This window comes from Puntigrus tetrazona, chromosome 19 (genome assembly GCF_018831695.1).
Source record: "Puntigrus tetrazona isolate hp1 chromosome 19, ASM1883169v1, whole genome shotgun sequence".
Classification (NCBI taxonomy): domain Eukaryota; kingdom Metazoa; phylum Chordata; class Actinopteri; order Cypriniformes; family Cyprinidae; genus Puntigrus; species Puntigrus tetrazona.
The window spans coordinates 7,591,013-7,609,236 of record NC_056717.1 but is presented as its reverse complement, the minus strand read 5'-3'; the positions used below and the strand labels follow the sequence as shown (position 1 = coordinate 7,609,236).

Sequence of the window (18,224 nt, the reverse complement as noted above, 5' to 3'; positions counted from 1 at the left end):
TCAGAGCGTGACGATGACATTCGTTCCACATATTTACTATAACGCATGGATTTCAAAACGGAAGGAATGTTTTATGTAATCCATCGAGTCTATGTTAACTGTTGTTCTTGAACAATGCTTCATGAGGGCTAGCATGTTTCTGCTATTCTACACAGAATTATACAATTTATATGGGCATAAAATAGATAAATGTCTAATTATGTACTACCACAAAAAATAAAGGATCATGTATTTTCAAGCGAGCGTCTGATTGTTTTTTCCCCTCCCTACTGTACATTTTGGCGAAAACTACCGTATAATCTCCCTCCACGTCGTTTATGGAATGTTTTATTTGTGACTTTGTGAATGTGACTTTATGGTTACATAGTTTATTTATTCATTGTATTGCTATTTACCTAAAAGTAACATGTATACAAGTTTATTAAAATTATTTTCCTGTACTTTTTCTTCAAAAAGACAATGTAAAAAAATAAAATAAAAATAAAATTATATATTATAATAATAAATATAAAAGTTACACACATATAAATGTGTTATATATTTTTAAAAAAGCATTTTTGTATTTTCTTCAAACAGATATGTGGTAAACAATTATTCATAATTATACATAATTACCAAAAGTATTCACTCACCTGCCTTGACTTGCACATGAACATGAACATGAAGTGACATCCCATTCCTAATCCGTAGGGTTCAATATGACGTCGGTCCAGCCTTTGAAGAAAGTTGGTGACCTCTCTGCACTAAGCTGCAACAGTTGCTGTCGTTCCCAAACGCTTCCACGTTCTTATATTACAGCTGACAGTTGACTGAGGAATATTTAGGAGCGAGGAGATTTCACGACTGGATTTGTTGCATCCTATCACTGGAATTGACTGAGCTCCTGAGAGCGACCCATCCTTTCACAAATGTTTGTAAAAACAGTATGCGTTCCTAGGTGCTTGATTTTATACACCTGTGGCCATGGAAGTGATTGGGACACCTGATTATTTGGACGAGTGGGTGAATTCTTTTGGCAGTATAGGGTGTATATACATCATCTAACATTTAATACGGTTTAATAAAATTTTCTTATTTCCTTCCAACAGAAAAGAACAAATAAATATTAAATTGTATTTTGTGACAAAAATCTCTAAAATCTCTAAAATTTCTGTACAGAGAGAACATTTGCAACAATTCTTGCATGCTTTTAAAGACATGCTTTTTTTCATTTTTGACTTTTAGCAAAACCGGATCAATTTTAAGTCAGCTAGGGCTACATCTCAGAAATGTCATCAAAGACAAAAACAGATGTGCAAGAATCATACAAAGTAAATGTAAGATTTCCAGTGACCTAAAACGGCAAACCAGCACTTACACAGCCAATGAACTGTAGGTGAACATACTCTCCCAGAACAATGGACCATAATTACCATAATCTACAGATATCTCGGCATTAGATGGCACTAAATCACTTTTATGATTCACGGAACTACTTTCAATCTACTGCTCCATACAAACGGGTCATTTTTAACCAGTTTATGCCACTGGGTTTTGTATCCAACTCAGCGAAATTCAGAAATCAAAGCATCCAAATACAAATGCATTTTATCTGTGGCTGAAATACCAATAAAACACCGTCCGTCTCATCAAATCATGACGGTTTAATTATGGACTTCTTCCAAATTGTTTCTTCAATATAAAAAAAAGAGAAAAGAAGCTGACAGGCTGTATTTAAGCCATTACTGACTAATGAAGAAATAACACTTCACTGACTGTTTGAAAAACATTTTATGGTAATTTAAACAAATCTGCTACGCACCCCGTATAATACAGCACTACTTCAAACTAGCTGAGTGGTGAGAAATATCACACATTCGGCATTAAATTAAAGACCTTCAGGAGGAGCTTTTCAGATCGGAGCCGTTCATCTGGGTCGAACGTACACAAAGGATGGCCGTTATATCAGAATTACTCAGCAGCTGAGCAGTGAATTATAGAAGATGGCTTCTAAGGTAAAAAAATAAAGTAAAAAGTAATGGGCCGCAGATTCTCGACCGACTCTCTGTGATCAAACCCATCCATCTTGTTCAACCTTGGCGTGTTTAAAGTGTAAGCAAAATCCCATCAGCCATTCACAGACAGCGGCCCTGTGAATACAGATGCCTGCGCGCGCCGGACTTTCTGCCCTTTAGGTTTAATCTATTTTTACTGGCTATAAAGCGTAAGCTTCATCCGTTCTGAACTAGAGACCTTGGCGAAATCGATGGCATTTCACCCACAATTCACCTATATATAGACGAGAGACGGAAAAGGAAATCTTACGGCTTGAGCGTTTCAGACGATTCAGGGGTATGCTACAGAACGGATGCAAATGAAGTTTGAGGGAAAGTCCTCGGGCGAGAGGATCTGGAGAACAACAAGAGGAGAGCCGCGTTTCTGAAGCTCTCAGCCTCCCACACGTTTTTAGACACGTTTTCGTTCGTGTGTGTGTGTGTGTGTGTGTGTGTGTGTGTGTGTGTTGGTGCGTCAAGGATTCTCTTGAGCACTTTGCGTCACACGCTTCAACCCACATACACACCTGACTCTACACATGTACGCACACAACAGCACGCGAGTCCGCCGCTTGGGCTCCATTCTATGAGATGAAGAGAAATGTAGAGGAAAAAACGATCTATTTTTATAGTAGCACAAAGGGCAAGTTAGTCAGTGTTTACAAACAAGCGTCACATGTATTTAAAGGGATAGTTCGCTCAAAAATGAAAAATCTGTCATTAATTGCTCACCCTCGTGTTGTTGCAAGCCTGTAAGAGCTTCAGAACACAAATCAGGATATTTCTGATGAATAAGAGAGCTTTCTGACTCAACAGACACGTTCAAGGTCCAGAAAGGTAGTTAGGATAGTAACTCATTACAGTAGTCCATCAATGTGCGTCAAAGACTGACAAAAATATTGAATAAAGTTCGTTTTCTTTGTATAAGTATGGCTTAACACATTACAGTTGAACCACTGACGTCACATGGACCGTTTTAACAGCGTCCTTCATACCTTTCTGGGCCTTGAACATGTTAGTTGTGTTCTGTTCTACATCACGTACTGAGGTCGACGGAAAATGAAAGGCTGATATGACTAGCAACTATACTCTCATTCAGGCATAATATACAATAGTCCCCAGCTCGGGAAAATATTGAAACTCTTCAGACATTTTTGAGCGAGACGCTAACGTTCTAATCGGGTTCAGTTATATATGCTAAGCTGCAGCTAGAAGGGCATTTGAAAATGATAAAACTCGGAAAATTAGTATTTTCAAAAATAGTGGACATGTTCTATTAAGGAAAGCTGTCTTTGGGTTACAGGACAACAGTACTATATAGATTCTGTAGTATGCTGATATCAAGTGAGCTCTCAATAAGACCTGCTTGGTATTTGATTTACACGTCTGATGTTTTCAGGTCAAGTATAGAGTCCTCTAAGCAGTACATCACCGCCCATGGCCACAATGACTGTCATATGTACAGAGATTGCTCATGCTGAATGTGTGCTTCGGGAAAATAAAGAACAATCTCTCCTGTGGTGTTTGAAATGCATAGAAAAAGTGAAAGCACAAAAGCGCTTTCACACAAAAAATAAAATGGAGATGAAGAGCCAGAGAAATTTAGAAGGCAATGCTGCCCTCTCCTGGTGACTAAAACCTGTTAAACAATTCTTCTGATATAGGATAAAGAATTTAGATACAGGATGTACACATTTTAATTTATTTATTTACTTTTTAATTAACATTAACATTTAAAATGATTTAAAATGTAACATTTTATATCACATTTAATTATTTTTTTAGATCAGCTTCTTGATTAAATTAAAATGGATGGTGTAATTTTAAAATATAAAATAATTACACAAAGGAATAATAATAATAATAATAATAATAATAATAATATCATGGAATACTGTATAATAAAATAAATAACTAATAATAATAATAATAATAATAATAATAATAATAATAATAATAATAATAATAATAGGATAGTCTTAGATAATTTTAACACTTTTATTAGATTTATTAGAGAAATATTAAATCAACCCTTTGGGTGTTATAACAATCATACAGTCAGGATTAAACAACAAAAAAAAAAAAAAAAAAAAAAAAAGAAAAACGTGTAAATACCGAAATATGATTTGCCGGCCTCATAAGACACTAAAGATAAGCTGTACTGTCAATTTAACGCTGATGTCCACGTTATTGTTAATAAAGAGCATTGTGGTGATAAATCTCAAAGCAGCAAAACTACAGGGTTATAACTTAAAGTAACTCTACAATGTACCTGAATATACACAATGTTACATTTCATAAGATAAACATACATGAAACAATACTGACTCTGGTATCTACATACATTGTACACAGAATAATTTGATTGATAAAAATAAAGCATGTAAACTCATGTATAGTATAGTTTTCGTTTGTCGTTTTTGCAAAAATAGACTCATCTGCTATTGCTTTGGTGTAATGGACCAGATGATCGGGCCGAGAAGGATCAGAGTGCCACCCTCTGGACTGACTGAAGACTCCTACATAAGGTTCCTGGCTCTACTTCCTTCCACAAACCTATCCGTGCTCAGAGGCTGAAGAGCTCATCGGCATTTGGTGCATTTCCATTAGTCTTGTCCCAATCGGTCTCAGAGTTCAAGTCCTGAGGCGTCACCCCAATGTCCAGGACCTGGGGGTTAGTACGAGACTCAGCGAGTCTACAGGAAAGAGATGGAAAAAAAACATCTGAAAAAGGTGAAACTCTTCAGTGATGCAGATGTACGGGTTGGAGTAACATATGGGTAATTCCATTAAAATGTTAACTCAACTAAGAAAAGTATAAATGAAGAAGAAATCCTCTGATTTTGTCACATTTCTAAAGCTGGAATTGCCCATATGGGTCTAAAGATTTTAATTAAAAGGAGTATTTTACCCCCGACAATTTCCAGAAACTTTACTCACCTTCAGCTTTTCTAAGATTAGATTGTTTCATCGTCAAAACATCACTTATCAACAGATCCTCAGCAGTGAATGGGTGCCGTCAGAATGCGAGTCCAAAAAGCTGATCAAAACATCACAATAGCCCACAAGTAATTCACAACACTCTTATCCATCAGTTGTTGTACGTATATTTTTTCATTTAAGGTTACAAACATCTTGATGGATTTAGTTCAAACACATAATCGTGGACTATTTGGCTGTTTACACTCTTATTCTGACGGCACCCATTCACTGCAGAGAATCAGCTGGTGAACAAGTTATGTAATGCTATATTTATCTGTTTGGATGAAGAAACAAACTCTTCTACATATTGGATGGCCCGAGGGCGAGTACATTTTTAACACATTATAACTTTTTGGGTGAACTTGAAAAGGCCAAATCTGGATGGTAGATATATGTTATTAACTACGCTAACAACTGGTATGGTTTTATTTGTAAGGTTAGAAGGCATGCAGCACAATGCAATCGCATTACACTTTTAACTAAGCGTTATGTTCAGGGATTAAAAACAAAACAGGATGAAAACACACAAACTGGCTAGACTGAGAATGACGGGATACCGGAAACAAACCACACTGTATTTAAATACAGAACCCTGCCATCACATTCAATTAGATCTGCGTGTTGGGTCAGTACCGGCCCAGGATGCTAATCTGATCAGTGAAAGTTGGCAGGGTTCTGGAAGACAGCAGGTGAGGGGAATGATGTTACGGACTGACAGACAGTATATAAACAGGACGCTGATTTTGGGTATGGAGCGGGTGGAAGTTAAGCTCGGGTTTGACTGCTACAGGACTGGACCTATGCATGTTACCTGGAGAGTACTCATAGCTATCCAAACTGCAGCTAGGAACAAAGAGAGAGCACAACAATCAAGGGCCGCAGGATACTTCTCTGTACCCCTTTAAAACAAGTGATAATGCGTGAAACAGACAGTTTTTGATATTAATCTTCCAGTAGGCATGAAAGGTTAAATGCGGTATTAGCTGCTTCAGCCCAGGCGGCACCCATCTTTAATTAACCTGATAAATATCCTTCAGTCAACACACAATTCCTCTAATGCAAGACTTGTATAAAAAGATATAATATAGTAATATAGTAATACATAACCGAAGCAGCAAACTGCATCCAGTAAGTAAAAGTTAGATCTCTTTTGCCCGGATTTTAATAAATCAATACTTAAAATATTATTGATTGCAACCATTGTAAGTCAGACAAAATGCAGATAAAAACAGCAGCTGACAGAAAAGAAGAAATAAAATAATCCAAGCGTTTTGTGTTCAGCTTGTTTAGTGGATTTAATCGAATAAAATTAAAGCATTTGTACTCATAAAGCACAAATATTCAGGTCGGTTTGGTCATGAAAAATAAATCATTGTAGGCCAGCTCTACAGCTGCGGGGTAAATGATACCCTGCCAAACTACTCTTAAATAAGGCTCCAGCTTGGTTCTGTGGAAAATAAACAAATAACAACAGAAAATTTGTTGGATGATCAAAGGTCCAAGTATGCGGAGCAAACTAAAATAAATCTTTCAAGCGGTTCCAACAATCTTTAAGAACAACCACAGAAAGATTGTAGTTTGAGATGGTCTTGATGTGCGAGGGGTTATCAGCATTTTTTTTTTTTTTTTTTTTTTTACCATGTAGCTTACTTCAAGGATTTGCCATTCCTGCGCCTCATTGAAGAGAGATAGAAAAGAGCTTTAGATGAGACAGAAGCTTGTGAGAGGAGATAAGAACAGATTTGGGTGCCTCATACCTTGAAAAAGCCTCTTCCAGACCATCTTCCATCTCCTGAAACGAGGAGCAAAATGGTAGTCGAAATGTAACAAGATGAGCGAAGTTAAAGGAACACTCCGATTTTTTGAAAATAGGCTCATTCTCCAAGTTGGAGAATGAGCCTATTTCCAAAAAAATTGGAGTGTTCCTTTAATGGTCGGCTCTGAGGGTCTCAATTAAGAGAAAAGCCGGTGTACAAGGATAAGACTTTACCCATAGGGTGGTGCTGTTGTTGTTGTTGGGTTCGGTAGGATTGTCCACATTTTCCACAGCAGATGAGTAATCAATGCCCAACAGGTTCTCTGTAGCTACTGCTAGAATAGATAAAGAGCCCATTAATGTCTCACACACACACAATATAGAACCAGAATCGAATAGAACACAACAGAACAGTATATAATCCAAGGCACAGCAAGTTTTTACCTCCTACTTTAAGGCTGTTGAAGCTGACCGATCTCTCAGACTGTGAACTGTTGGATGTCTCTCCCGCTGAATCCCATTTCACACGATTCTCTCTCTCTGAAAGTAGAGCAACAGATTCAACAAATTCAGGCTTTACCATAAAATAAAACGGAAATAAGTGAAAACAGAGTTCAAAAAGCTGATAAATATTTTAACTTTAAATCATTTAGTCTGGCCGAAATACAAGCCCATAAAGTCCATAATCCGTTTTCACTTGATCCGTGCATTTTTCTCACCTGACTTAGATGAGATGGCTCATATTTTAGCCAGAAGCTAATTTTTTTAAAGATATTTCTTCCAAACAAACAGCTTTTTAATTCTCTAAGATGTTAAAGTGATGGACTAGAGCAGTGCATAGTAAATTTATATTTTAGTCTTTTAGCAGATGCCTTGATCCAAAGCGACTTACGAATGAAAACAAGTCAAATAAAATAAAACTGCATTAATTGTGGATTACTGTGATGTTTTTAATTAGCTTATTTTGACGGCACACATTCACTTGATGGGTACATTTTTCATTCCTTTAAGTGTTATGGTGTATTCTGGTCACATAATAAAAAATAAATACTCTGTGAAGTTCAAGATATAAATAGATATAAAATAAAACTATCTTTTCTATAATATGAAAAGGCAACAGAGCAATGGTCAGACTGCCAATAATCAATTAGCCTCAATACCCTCAAAATCAGGAGAGCATATTCTTCAAAGCAAAGTGACAAATTATTTTCAACTTGCGGCTCATGATCCTCTGCAGTTATATACAACCTACACATTGTTCTGTGGAGAGATATGACACACTGTACCTTCTTTGGCAACCTCCCAGAACTCGAAGGCCACTCTGAAGGCCTGAGCCACCGTGAGTGTGACCGCCTGGGCCTGAGAGAACACAACAGGACACACAAGAGTGAATCAGACCGAGAGGAAGGAGGAGGACTGTAGTGTCTGTACATTAGACACACAACATGTATGCATCTTTTTAAGGCAGCGGTCTTGAGTGGTTTGCAAACTTTAGATCGGAATTTCACATAAAGCTACAATGAAATAACTAGATCTGCCCCTCTCTATAGAATATATCGATAGAAATAAGTACATATATACACACACATACATATAAAAATATTTATTGTGAAGGGTATTTAAAAATAAATTCCATGCGACTGTGTTAATGAATGGAGCAGATGTGTTAATGAATGCTGCTTCTGGTGATATTAACATCTGCCATCTCATAATTATGACATAAATACACAAACATCATCATCACCACAGCTGCTCAGAGGATCACTTCATGAGTAAGCTATCCTCATATACACACAAATGTAAAGGGTATTCAAGGCAACCCATCAAAATAAAATGTTTATTTCTTAGTTGTTAGATTAAATCCCATTAATTTAAAATAATAATAATAATAAATTAAATTAATGTTTTGAAAAACCCCAACACAGGATTTCTTCGGGGAAAAGAAAAACCACAGGGATATTGTAAAAATAAATGAAACATGTTTCTATGCTTTTAAATAAACAGACTAATGCTAAATGCTAAAACTTTAGTAAAATTTGGTAAAAGGTAAAAAGGTTGGGGAAAAAAATGAAACATTTGATAGGGCCTAAACGTAATTCTGTTAACTTTTAATAAATTTAGATAAAATTAAGTTTCATTATTCTAGTTCATTATACATGTTTAATAATTTAATTTAACATGGAAACAGGCTAATATATTAAATATATATTATCTATAAAACAAAAGCCCTGTTCTGAAAAATTTTGAGCATATATGAGTTTTTATTTTATTTTAAAAACACATTGAAAAAAAAAAAAATTATATATATATATATATATATATATATATATATATATATATATATATATATATATATATATATATATATATATATATATATATATATATATATATATATATATATATATATATATATATATATTTTATTTTTTATTTTTTTATTTCACCAAGCTTGTCACTTAAACCCTGGAAGTAAATTATCTGAAGATTACGTGTGATGTCTTACACTTGGTAAAAACAATGCATCTCAGCATTCACCCAGCTTCCTGATCAGCCTTTGTATCAGCAGTGCCTCGGCAGGCGGCTCACTAGGAAAGCTTTTGTATCTAACCCTCAGCATCTAGCCAAAAACAAGCATGTGTTTGGATGGCGAAGTGAATGCTTTGAAGAACAGCCTGTCCTTCAACAGACACAGTGAGCTAGTCAACTATTCTGAACAAAAAAAAACAAAACAAAACTGCCCCCCTTCTTCATGCCTTGTTTGACTGCTTTTGTTCCAGTCAGAAGTCTTTGTGGTGATTGAAGATTCACAGCTTTCATAAGGGAAGCGTCAAACACTCACCACTTTCCTTTTGGCACAGAGGAACGCGTGGCACTCCAGCGTCTCATTCTGCTGGTTCTGGGCGATGAAAGCAAACACTTTGTCATGCGTCTTGTCAGCTGTGCAGTATGATATCCTGAGGGAAAGGGTCGCAAAGCAGACCAGAGTTAAGGACTAGAAGTCAGTTCTGAGTAAATAAAAATGTTTTGCAGAGATATGGATATTGAGCAGACCCAGCTGTCTGTGCTGGATTTACAAGGACTGTTTTTTGTATTCGCTGTTACACACTGAAGAACTGACGGCTGCTGTTTTTCTTTAAACAAATATAGGAAGTGAGTGTGTGTTTGTGTGGACAGTAGGTTCAGCTGAAGCACATCCAACTGTGAAGCTGAGATTTATGGGAACTACTGCTGGTCTCCTGCAGCATGCTGTATTTCACATGTCCCTAGTGAGAAGCTAGGTGTGTGTGAGAGGTGTGTGTGTGTGTGGTAAAACACTGGACGGCAGGATAAATCATCTCCACTGTAGGTCAGACACACTCACTTCTCAGAAGAGGAAGCATACAGAGACCATTACTTTCACAGTCTAATGTGTTTCAGTGGCACGGCATGTGAATGTTTAACAGGCAGGTGAATGTGAGAGAAAGTCGTGCCGGAGGTGTGTGGAGTTCACCTGTATATGGAAATGTTCTCGATCAGCTGGTTAGAGACACTGTCACACAGGACAATTCCCTGAGGAGATACTTTCAGGGCCACTTTAGGCAGTTTCTTCCCGCTGGCTTTGGCCTAACAAATGAAAGAAACAAACAAGAACAAATTGCTTGTACGTGGTCTATTGGTTTTTTATAGAGGTGCTGGTCCATGCAGAACTTGGGTTCTTGATTCTAGGACGTTACTTTAAGGGTTCTGGGTTTTCTAAGGTGTTCTGTGTGATTTATTGTGTTACGTGATTGCTAGGGTAGTTTTAAGGTTCTCGCTAATATAATCTTTGTATATCTGAGAAGTGGCTAGGCAATTTAAAGAAAAAGTGACCATTCGTTTTCAACGGTAGCTTGCATTCAGGCGACGATAAGCATGGATATTTGACCAGGGACCACAAAACCAACATTTTTTTTGACATTTTGATTCATGCGTCATCTGAAAGCTGATATAAAAGAAAATAGAAAGAAATATGCTTTCCATTGACGTATGGTTTGTTAGAACAACAAAAAAAAAACATCTTTAAAAGTTGCATATGTTCAATGCATATTATTAAATCAAAAAATGTATATATTTTTATATATTTATAGTAGAATTATATTTACAAAATACATTCATGGAGCATGATCTTGACTTAATATCCTAAAAATTGTGGTATTAAAAAATAAAAAATAAAATAATAATAATAATAATAATAATAATAATAATAATAATAGTGTATTTTTGGCTACTGCTACAAATATACCTGTGCTACTTATGACTGGTTTTGTGCTCCAGGGTCACATACAACCTCAATATCATGGTGAAAATACTGTAATAATTACTCATAATACTTTTATAATACAATAAAATGCTATATAAATACACCTCATGTTTAGTGCTTGCACAACCAAGATTTATCTAGTGAGCTCACGCTGCGCTGCTGTTTGAGCTTTAAGCTGAGCAGATAACCGTCTGTGTGGTGCGCTTCCAAGGAGTCGTGCTGTTTCGTTTCACTACATAAACTTTGTATAACATTCATCGAATGTTATCGTTTCATCAAGGAAAATATGGTTATTAATTGCTAAACTATACTGCATGTCAAATGACAGAACATACCGTGGCAACTATCCTCTTGACAGCAGCGGCTGAGAGCTCCTCGCCTTTGGGTTGGTCCACCAGAGTCATGCCCAGATGGCGAAGGTTAAAGGTCATTCCCTCCACAAGAGTCTCTCTCGTGTCAGTCCAGTTCTCAGAGAGCTCTGGCACAAGGGGAGAAGAGACAAACAGATTGAAGAGTATGAGGCAACACTAAACAGCTACAAAAACATTCACACGTGTGGGTTAAACCAAGTCAGCGCAGACAAACGGCGAACAGCTTTCAAGTGCACATCAAAAGACTTTTAAGTGTTGTAGAGGTCACGAACGCTTATAAAACATTGAAGAAGGGAAAAAGGGGAAAAATAAAACAGACCACAAGAGCAAATATTTGTTGGAATCAACCCCTGCTCCGAAGACTATTCCAGGCCAAAACCATTTGGATGCCTCGGTACCTCCTTATTTCCAAGGCTGACTAAAAAACACAACAACAACAGTCTGGAGCTGCTGTAACAGATACAATATGAAGAAATTAAACACGTCTTTCTGGAAGCAGTGACTCTGGTATCATTATTCTCTCATTTCCATCCCGAAGAGTCACTCATCTTCACTAGAAAATAACGCAAAAACGTATTCTTGCTTAAACATAGGTCAGGTTGACTATTAACACACATGTATTGTATGATTGTGTTTTGAACGCACAGTTAATTAACAGTTCTGAGAAATTCTGTACTTGTTATGTTGATGCCAGGAATGTCATTAGAAAAATCCTCCAACACTTCTGCCTTCACAATCTGCATAATTTCCCAATCTGATTACAGCACATTAAGCCGTTTCAGATATCCATTAACCAAGATGCACACAAATAAACGATCTCATTATTTCTGTTGAGACTCACATGCTTGGCTCTAGTAACACTACCTGTGGCCCCTGCAGTTACATGGACTGCTTTTGGCAGCGAAGCTGTAACATTTACAATTCTGAAAATCCCCACAGACAAATTCTGGGAATTAGCTACAACACATGGGACCTAATCCAAAACAGACAAGACACTTTTCCATTCAGTCAGATGTGTTAAATAGTTAGTGAATATACACCTCGTGTGTTCACTTTTTCTATGATCTACAATGGTTTGTTAAACACAGGTATTTAAGTCAAAGTACATCCTTGTGCTAATTTGTCTATATGATCCAAACTAATGATAATAACCTAGATATGCCATTAAACTATATTCCTTTGAAATGTCATATAATAAAATACAAAGTAAAAACTGATACAAAACAATTCTTGCCATTTAAAAGGTGCCATAAGTTCTCAGAGCAATATGCACTTTTTTTTATAGTCATATTCGCAAGGAAAAGGCAATCGCTGTACCTCATTTACTCAAGCCACTGATCTGCTACAATCCCAGAATTCTCTCAAACGCTCAACCATTAAAGCGACTGTGCCACTTCTTCAAAGAAACATACATATTTACAGGAATCATAATCACAGGAAACAGTGAATCATTGTCTCAGAAAGTGATTGTTGACTTTTGTGCAGAGCAGACAGAAATGGGACACAACAAGGGCAATATTTACAACTCTATTATGGCATAAACAACACCAATCATACCAAAGATGATCAAACCATTACAAAGAAACTGAATGAATGCTGATGAGTGACTCTTGTGCATCAAGAAAGAAAAAGAACATACTATAAAATTAATACAATAATTAATACAATAATATCTGGCTCTATAAAAGCTAGAGACTGGAGTAAAGCGTATTTACTTTACAGGCCAAACCTCAAAAAAAAAAAAAAAAAAAAATCATCATTGTGAAAACTTACATTTTAAAACCTTGCCAATACAATGAACGCCTATTAACAAATACTGCTTCATTTTACAGTTGATTAAAAATTTCAATGTGGATAATTTTGTCCTGAGAGGAACAATGTTGCGTACCTAGTGCAAAATAGACTTCTTAAATGAAATGGAGGTGAAATAGTACAATTCCAATAAAAATACACACTTGTGCCTAAATGTATATATCTGGCGATAACACAGGCAAAATAAAAAAAAACTACAAAAAACTGATGTAAAATTGGATAAAATGTCCAAAAGATCGCACAAGGGTTAAATCACCTTAGGAAGCTGCTCCTTAGGAGTCTATATCATTACTTTTCCCGCAGCTCCCGAAATAACACATCATGTTAAAATTATTGATGGTGTGCTACAGCCCCAGCATAAAAGCAGAGTAATTCACAGACACACAGAGATGGAAAAGGGCATAATAATACAGCCCTAGTGACATACTGATTAGCGACACACCCAAGGGCCCTTAATCACAGAGGGGAAGCACTACTTTGTCTTAACCATGTCCCTGAAGAACCACCCAAGGGTGGAGTGACTCAAACCACCGCCTGCCTTCAAGCTCCAAAATCAGGAACTCAGCTGTCTGTTGGGCCAGATATGATTACGATGCAAAAATGGTGATTTTTTTTTTTTTCTGAGGTCATGGTGAGTTTGGGAGTTATTTCAATCTTGGCCAGATAGAGAGGGGAAAAAAAAAAAAAAAAAAAAAAGTATAAACAGCCCTCTCAGAAACAGGAAGTCATTCTTGCTTCGACACAAATGCAGATAAAAGTAAATGACTTGTTCTTAACGAGAAGCTTTTTATAAGAGATTACAAACAACTGCTAAACTGAAGAATTTCTTTGAGGGAAAACTATGGCTTTGTTTTAAAGTAAGTTCATTTACCACCAAAAAAAAAAAAAAAGTCCAGATCTCTGTAGTAAGTCTTAACTCATGATTGTACTTCCACACAACTCCTCATGAAACATGAGAGGTGGATATCGAATGCTTTTATCAAATGGACTGGCTGGAAAAGTCTCAACAGCTGCTGCTGGCCGTCTCCCTGGCTCTCTGCGTCAGGCTGCTGTACTCTTTAGTATGTGCAGGGCACCGACACACCAAAGATCCAGCGGCACGGGCGATAAATCTCACCACTATAAAACACCATAAAAACTCTCTCTTCATTACAATGCAGCCATGTTTGCTGCAAGCTATGCACTTTCTCTGTTCTGGCACACGACTTTGGAGCAGCAAGAAGGACGTTTCTGATCGCTCTGATGAGAAGGGATCATAGGAGATAGCCGAATGAAATACTTCAGAGAGGAAGGAAAATAATTATGAACTATAACAACGTGAATCGTTATCAAACCTCCTGTTTAAAAATGATAAGCCTATTTTGCTATCTGTGCACAGTGCAGTCACATGCGTTTCTTTTTAAATGTCTGCACATATACATATATATATATATATATATATACTATATATATATATATATATATATATATATATATATATATATATATATATATATATATATATATATATATATATATATATATATATATATATATATATATATATATACATATATATATATATATATATATATATATAAATATAAATTGTTTTACAGTTTAAAAAATTTTTATTTTTACATTATGGTTAGACCACACAATATTGTACCATCATTTTTTTTTAAATGACAAGAATGGGCTTATAAAGTTATAAGCCTATTCATTTTGGATTCTAATTATAAATAATAAAAATATTAATACTTTTAATAAAATAAAAAAAATAAAAAATATATATATATATATATATATATATATATATATATATATATATATATATATATATATATATATATATATATATATATATATATATATTAAATTAAATAAAATAAAAAAAAATTCACCAGATCATAGTTATGTGCTACCAACATCAATTGTTTTTTTTTTTATATATATACTGATTGTAAAATACTTGATAAATAAATAACTACATTTATTATATTTTGTAAATTGCTCCTTTTATATAGCATGGACACTGTTTTTTCCCTGCTCAACTGTGACCCTTTCAGAACACACCTGCCAACCATTTTTGGCTTGTGACCCACCAGTTTAAAACCACCGGTTTAAAAAGAGGGAACATACAATCCAACTGACAAAATAAACAACTGCAAACCCAGTCAAATAAGAAAGATCTTTGTCTGGATTCCTCAGAAAGGAGTGAAATGAGCTGAAGCCGGTATTGCAGCTAAAAGTAGGTCAGTAGATCAACAAAAGAATGTTAAACACACAAACGCGTCTTATTCTTCATCTCTCACCCGTTGAGGGAACAACCTGTAAACACTGGTAGCTTGCTGGTTTTGGAAACTTTCACCATTTTGGCAAAGCCTCAGCCTTCACTTTGACTGGATTGCGGCCGAACGCAAGTAACCGTGTACTTGTATTCCAGGTCATGCAGATAAGCAGCTCTCAGCCAACGAACAGAGCGGCTTTTGTGGGGTCAAGGCAAAATTAAAGGGGAAATGAAAATGCACAGCAAACTTTCTGATCCCACTGAAGGGAAAAACAACTCGCATTGCCCTTGTAAAGACCAAGCCAAGACCCACTTCACCTGCTTTCAAAGCTCTGCTCAGAGCTTGGCCAGTGCAACTTTGAAGAAGTCTTTGTTGTAACAAATGTGCCTTAGAATGGCTCGGAAACTGCCAGCAAACAAGTACCTACTTGTAGACTAGTCCAGGATGGATGCCAAAGAGAAGGAAACCGATTTCAGATGCCGACAAAAATCACACTGCTGGCTTTGCATCATGTTTATTTCACAAAACCGTTGTAGGCAACTTCTTACCCTTCCCATAAGGTCACTTTTTAGTTAACCCTCGAAGACCCGCTGTAGCAAAATTTCATACAGCAATACGTTCCATGCATACGTTTTAAAACTTAGCACTTATAAATGACTAAACATTAGCAATGAAGGAGGAAAAATAATGGGACTCATTAATATTTTTATTAAATTGATGGGCTGACATTAAAAGGTGACAGTAACATTTGTAGAATGGGTTTCTTAGACCAGGCTTAGCCTAAACCAGGATTAGGCCACAGTTCAATTAGGACGCTTAACACAAAACTAAGACACTGACATGTTTTAAGATCAGTCAGGCCTAATAGCTTTCGTTTGAAGAAGCTCAGATTCACATTTAGTCTAAGACTAGGCTTTAGCTTCGTCTGTGACACTGGGGGATAGTGTTGAAATTTATCCATGCATTATGGTTCAGACAAAGCTATTAAGCAGCAACACTGCTTAACTTTGAACAATTCGATGACGATGATAATAAATAATATATATATTTTTTAAACAGTATATTTCAGGAATAATTTCTGAACCATCGTGCAAGACTGGAAGTAACGACGTTGGGGAAAGGTCCTCAACCTGGGATTCAAATTCGGGGCACCTGTATTGCGACTATGTTGGTGCACTTCACCATAAGACACAACAGTGTAAATCTGAAAAACAAAAAAACCTTATTGCTCAAAATATTATTCACACAAATCACACTGCACAGCTAAATATTCCCTTATGCGCCGGGTGCATCCTGCTAAAACTTTTTACGAGAGTCAGAGAAGTGTTCAGAGATGCAGAGCATATTGTAAGTTCGGTTATCTGGCTGGAAGATTTATAAAAGGTCAAAGCCACCGCACTGTGGGCCTCTGCGTGTGCTTCTCCACGATATATTCCAGGAGGTCAGTGAGGTGTAGAAATCCCTCACAATCTCCACAGAGCGGCTCTGGGATAAACACGTCCACATTCCATCCTCCTGCTCTAGCAAAGTGAATGACTACAGTGCTGAAACTGGAAATACTTCGCAACTAGTTTTCTCTCCTAAAACCCGCGCTTAAAACAAAACGTCCGGGGTTTTTGCGAGCTGACGAAAAAGGCACGCTAGCGTCCAGCAAAGCCGTTTCTTTCACCCAGACACGGTTTTTGAGCCGTCTGGGTAGAAAGCTCAACAGGTTTCGAGACCAAGCCATCCACTAACGAACACCAAAACATATTAAGATCTCTACACGTAATGTCAATTACATCCTCGCCTTTCGTTAACAAACTTTTCAGATAATATCTATAACTTAATCACGGGCCACTTGCATACGTTTCACCCACACGCTAACAAAGCTTCGTAAGTATTAGGAAAACCTCATATTTCGAGTGTATCACCAAACAAGTCCAGATGCTAACGGGGTCGCAATACGAGAAGAAAGTCTCGCCGCTGATACGAATACTCACTTTGGTGTTTGCCTGAGCTCCAGGACTGTTTGCTCAGGCTGGGACTGCGAATAAAAGCCCTTCTGGCTGATTTGAGCACATCCATGGCGAGGTTTCTGAGCGGAGAAGCGTCTTCAGGTGCTGCTGCCGGCCATGAACTAGGTCTTCTCACTCTCAACTTTGTTGTCGCCGAGTCGATACGGACATCTGTGGGAATACTTGAGTCTCCGAGTCTCCTGGGCGGCGTTTCGTCCGTCAGTCAAGATGACGTTCGAGCTACGCGGCTCGAGGACTGTTTCCATGGCAACGGCGTTAAACAAGCCGCTCGAAGCCCGGTCGGATTGTGCTTTTTTTGACACGGCTTTGCACGAATATTAAACAGCTGCCTAGCAGACAGCGGCTTTGTATTAAGGAGCGAGGTATGGACGCCGTGATGCGGTCATTCCTCACTATAATGCTCGGCGAGTCAACATTTATAAGGTTTAGAAACAGTCCACGATTCCCAGAATAGAAAGACACGAAAAAAGAGCGACGGCATAATGGGATCTGCTGATGTCATCTTTGTCGCCCTCGCGTGGCTAGAAAATGTCCTCTATTAAAACTAAGGCATGTTTTAATAAAACGATCAGATCAAATTAAGTTGTATCACTATGGTTATAATAACACAGCAAGACTTGCTGACCCCCTCAATAGAAGTTATTTCAGAATTTTTCAGATATCAGATATCTGAAGGCCCCGAATTACCAAAGCTTTTTAT

The 18,224-nt window shown here is 36.9% G+C and overlaps 1 protein-coding gene across 6 annotated transcripts; it reads right to left on the bottom strand.

The window, feature by feature from the left end:
* Positions 1 to 4,010: 4,010 nt before the first annotated feature.
* On the bottom strand, positions 4,011 to 17,723 carry ldlrap1a (low density lipoprotein receptor adaptor protein 1a). 6 transcript variants are annotated; one of them, XM_043218217.1, is made up of 10 exons: positions 17,489 to 17,720; positions 11,389 to 11,531; positions 10,265 to 10,377; positions 9,614 to 9,728; positions 8,058 to 8,130; positions 7,216 to 7,311; positions 7,006 to 7,106; positions 6,773 to 6,807; positions 5,827 to 5,858; positions 4,023 to 4,729 (listed from the first exon to the last, which is right to left on the bottom strand). In XM_043218217.1, the coding sequence occupies exons 1-10, from the start codon at positions 17,571 to 17,573 to the stop codon at positions 4,683 to 4,685; spliced, it is 840 nt and encodes a 279-aa protein (XP_043074152.1). In that variant the 5' UTR covers positions 17,574 to 17,720; the 3' UTR covers positions 4,023 to 4,682. The 6 variants fall into 6 exon arrangements, 5 of the variants coding, with proteins under 5 accessions (XP_043074150.1, XP_043074149.1, XP_043074152.1 ...); XR_006247093.1 differs by having other exon boundaries at positions 4,617 to 4,729; positions 5,827 to 6,683; positions 17,489 to 17,718; XM_043218215.1 differs by having other exon boundaries at positions 4,011 to 5,858; positions 7,006 to 7,103; positions 17,489 to 17,723.
* Positions 17,724 to 18,224: the final 501 nt, after the last annotated feature.

What these genes read in the sequence shown, in the direction of transcription:
- ldlrap1a (XM_043218214.1), bottom strand. Translation starts at nt 17,573, where the DNA reads ATGGATGTGCTCAAATCAGCCAGAAGGGCTTTTATTCGCAGTCCCAGC. An exon ending in TCAAGAGGATAGTTGCCACG is followed by an intron (nt 10,378 to 11,388) that starts GTATGTTCTGTC and finishes TTCATTTGTTAG; the next exon opens with GCCAAAGCCAGCGGGAAGAA. An exon ending in ACAACAGCACCACCCTATGG is followed by an intron (nt 6,808 to 7,005) that starts GTAAAGTCTTAT and finishes TCCTCGTTTCAG; the next exon opens with GAGATGGAAGATGGTCTGGA.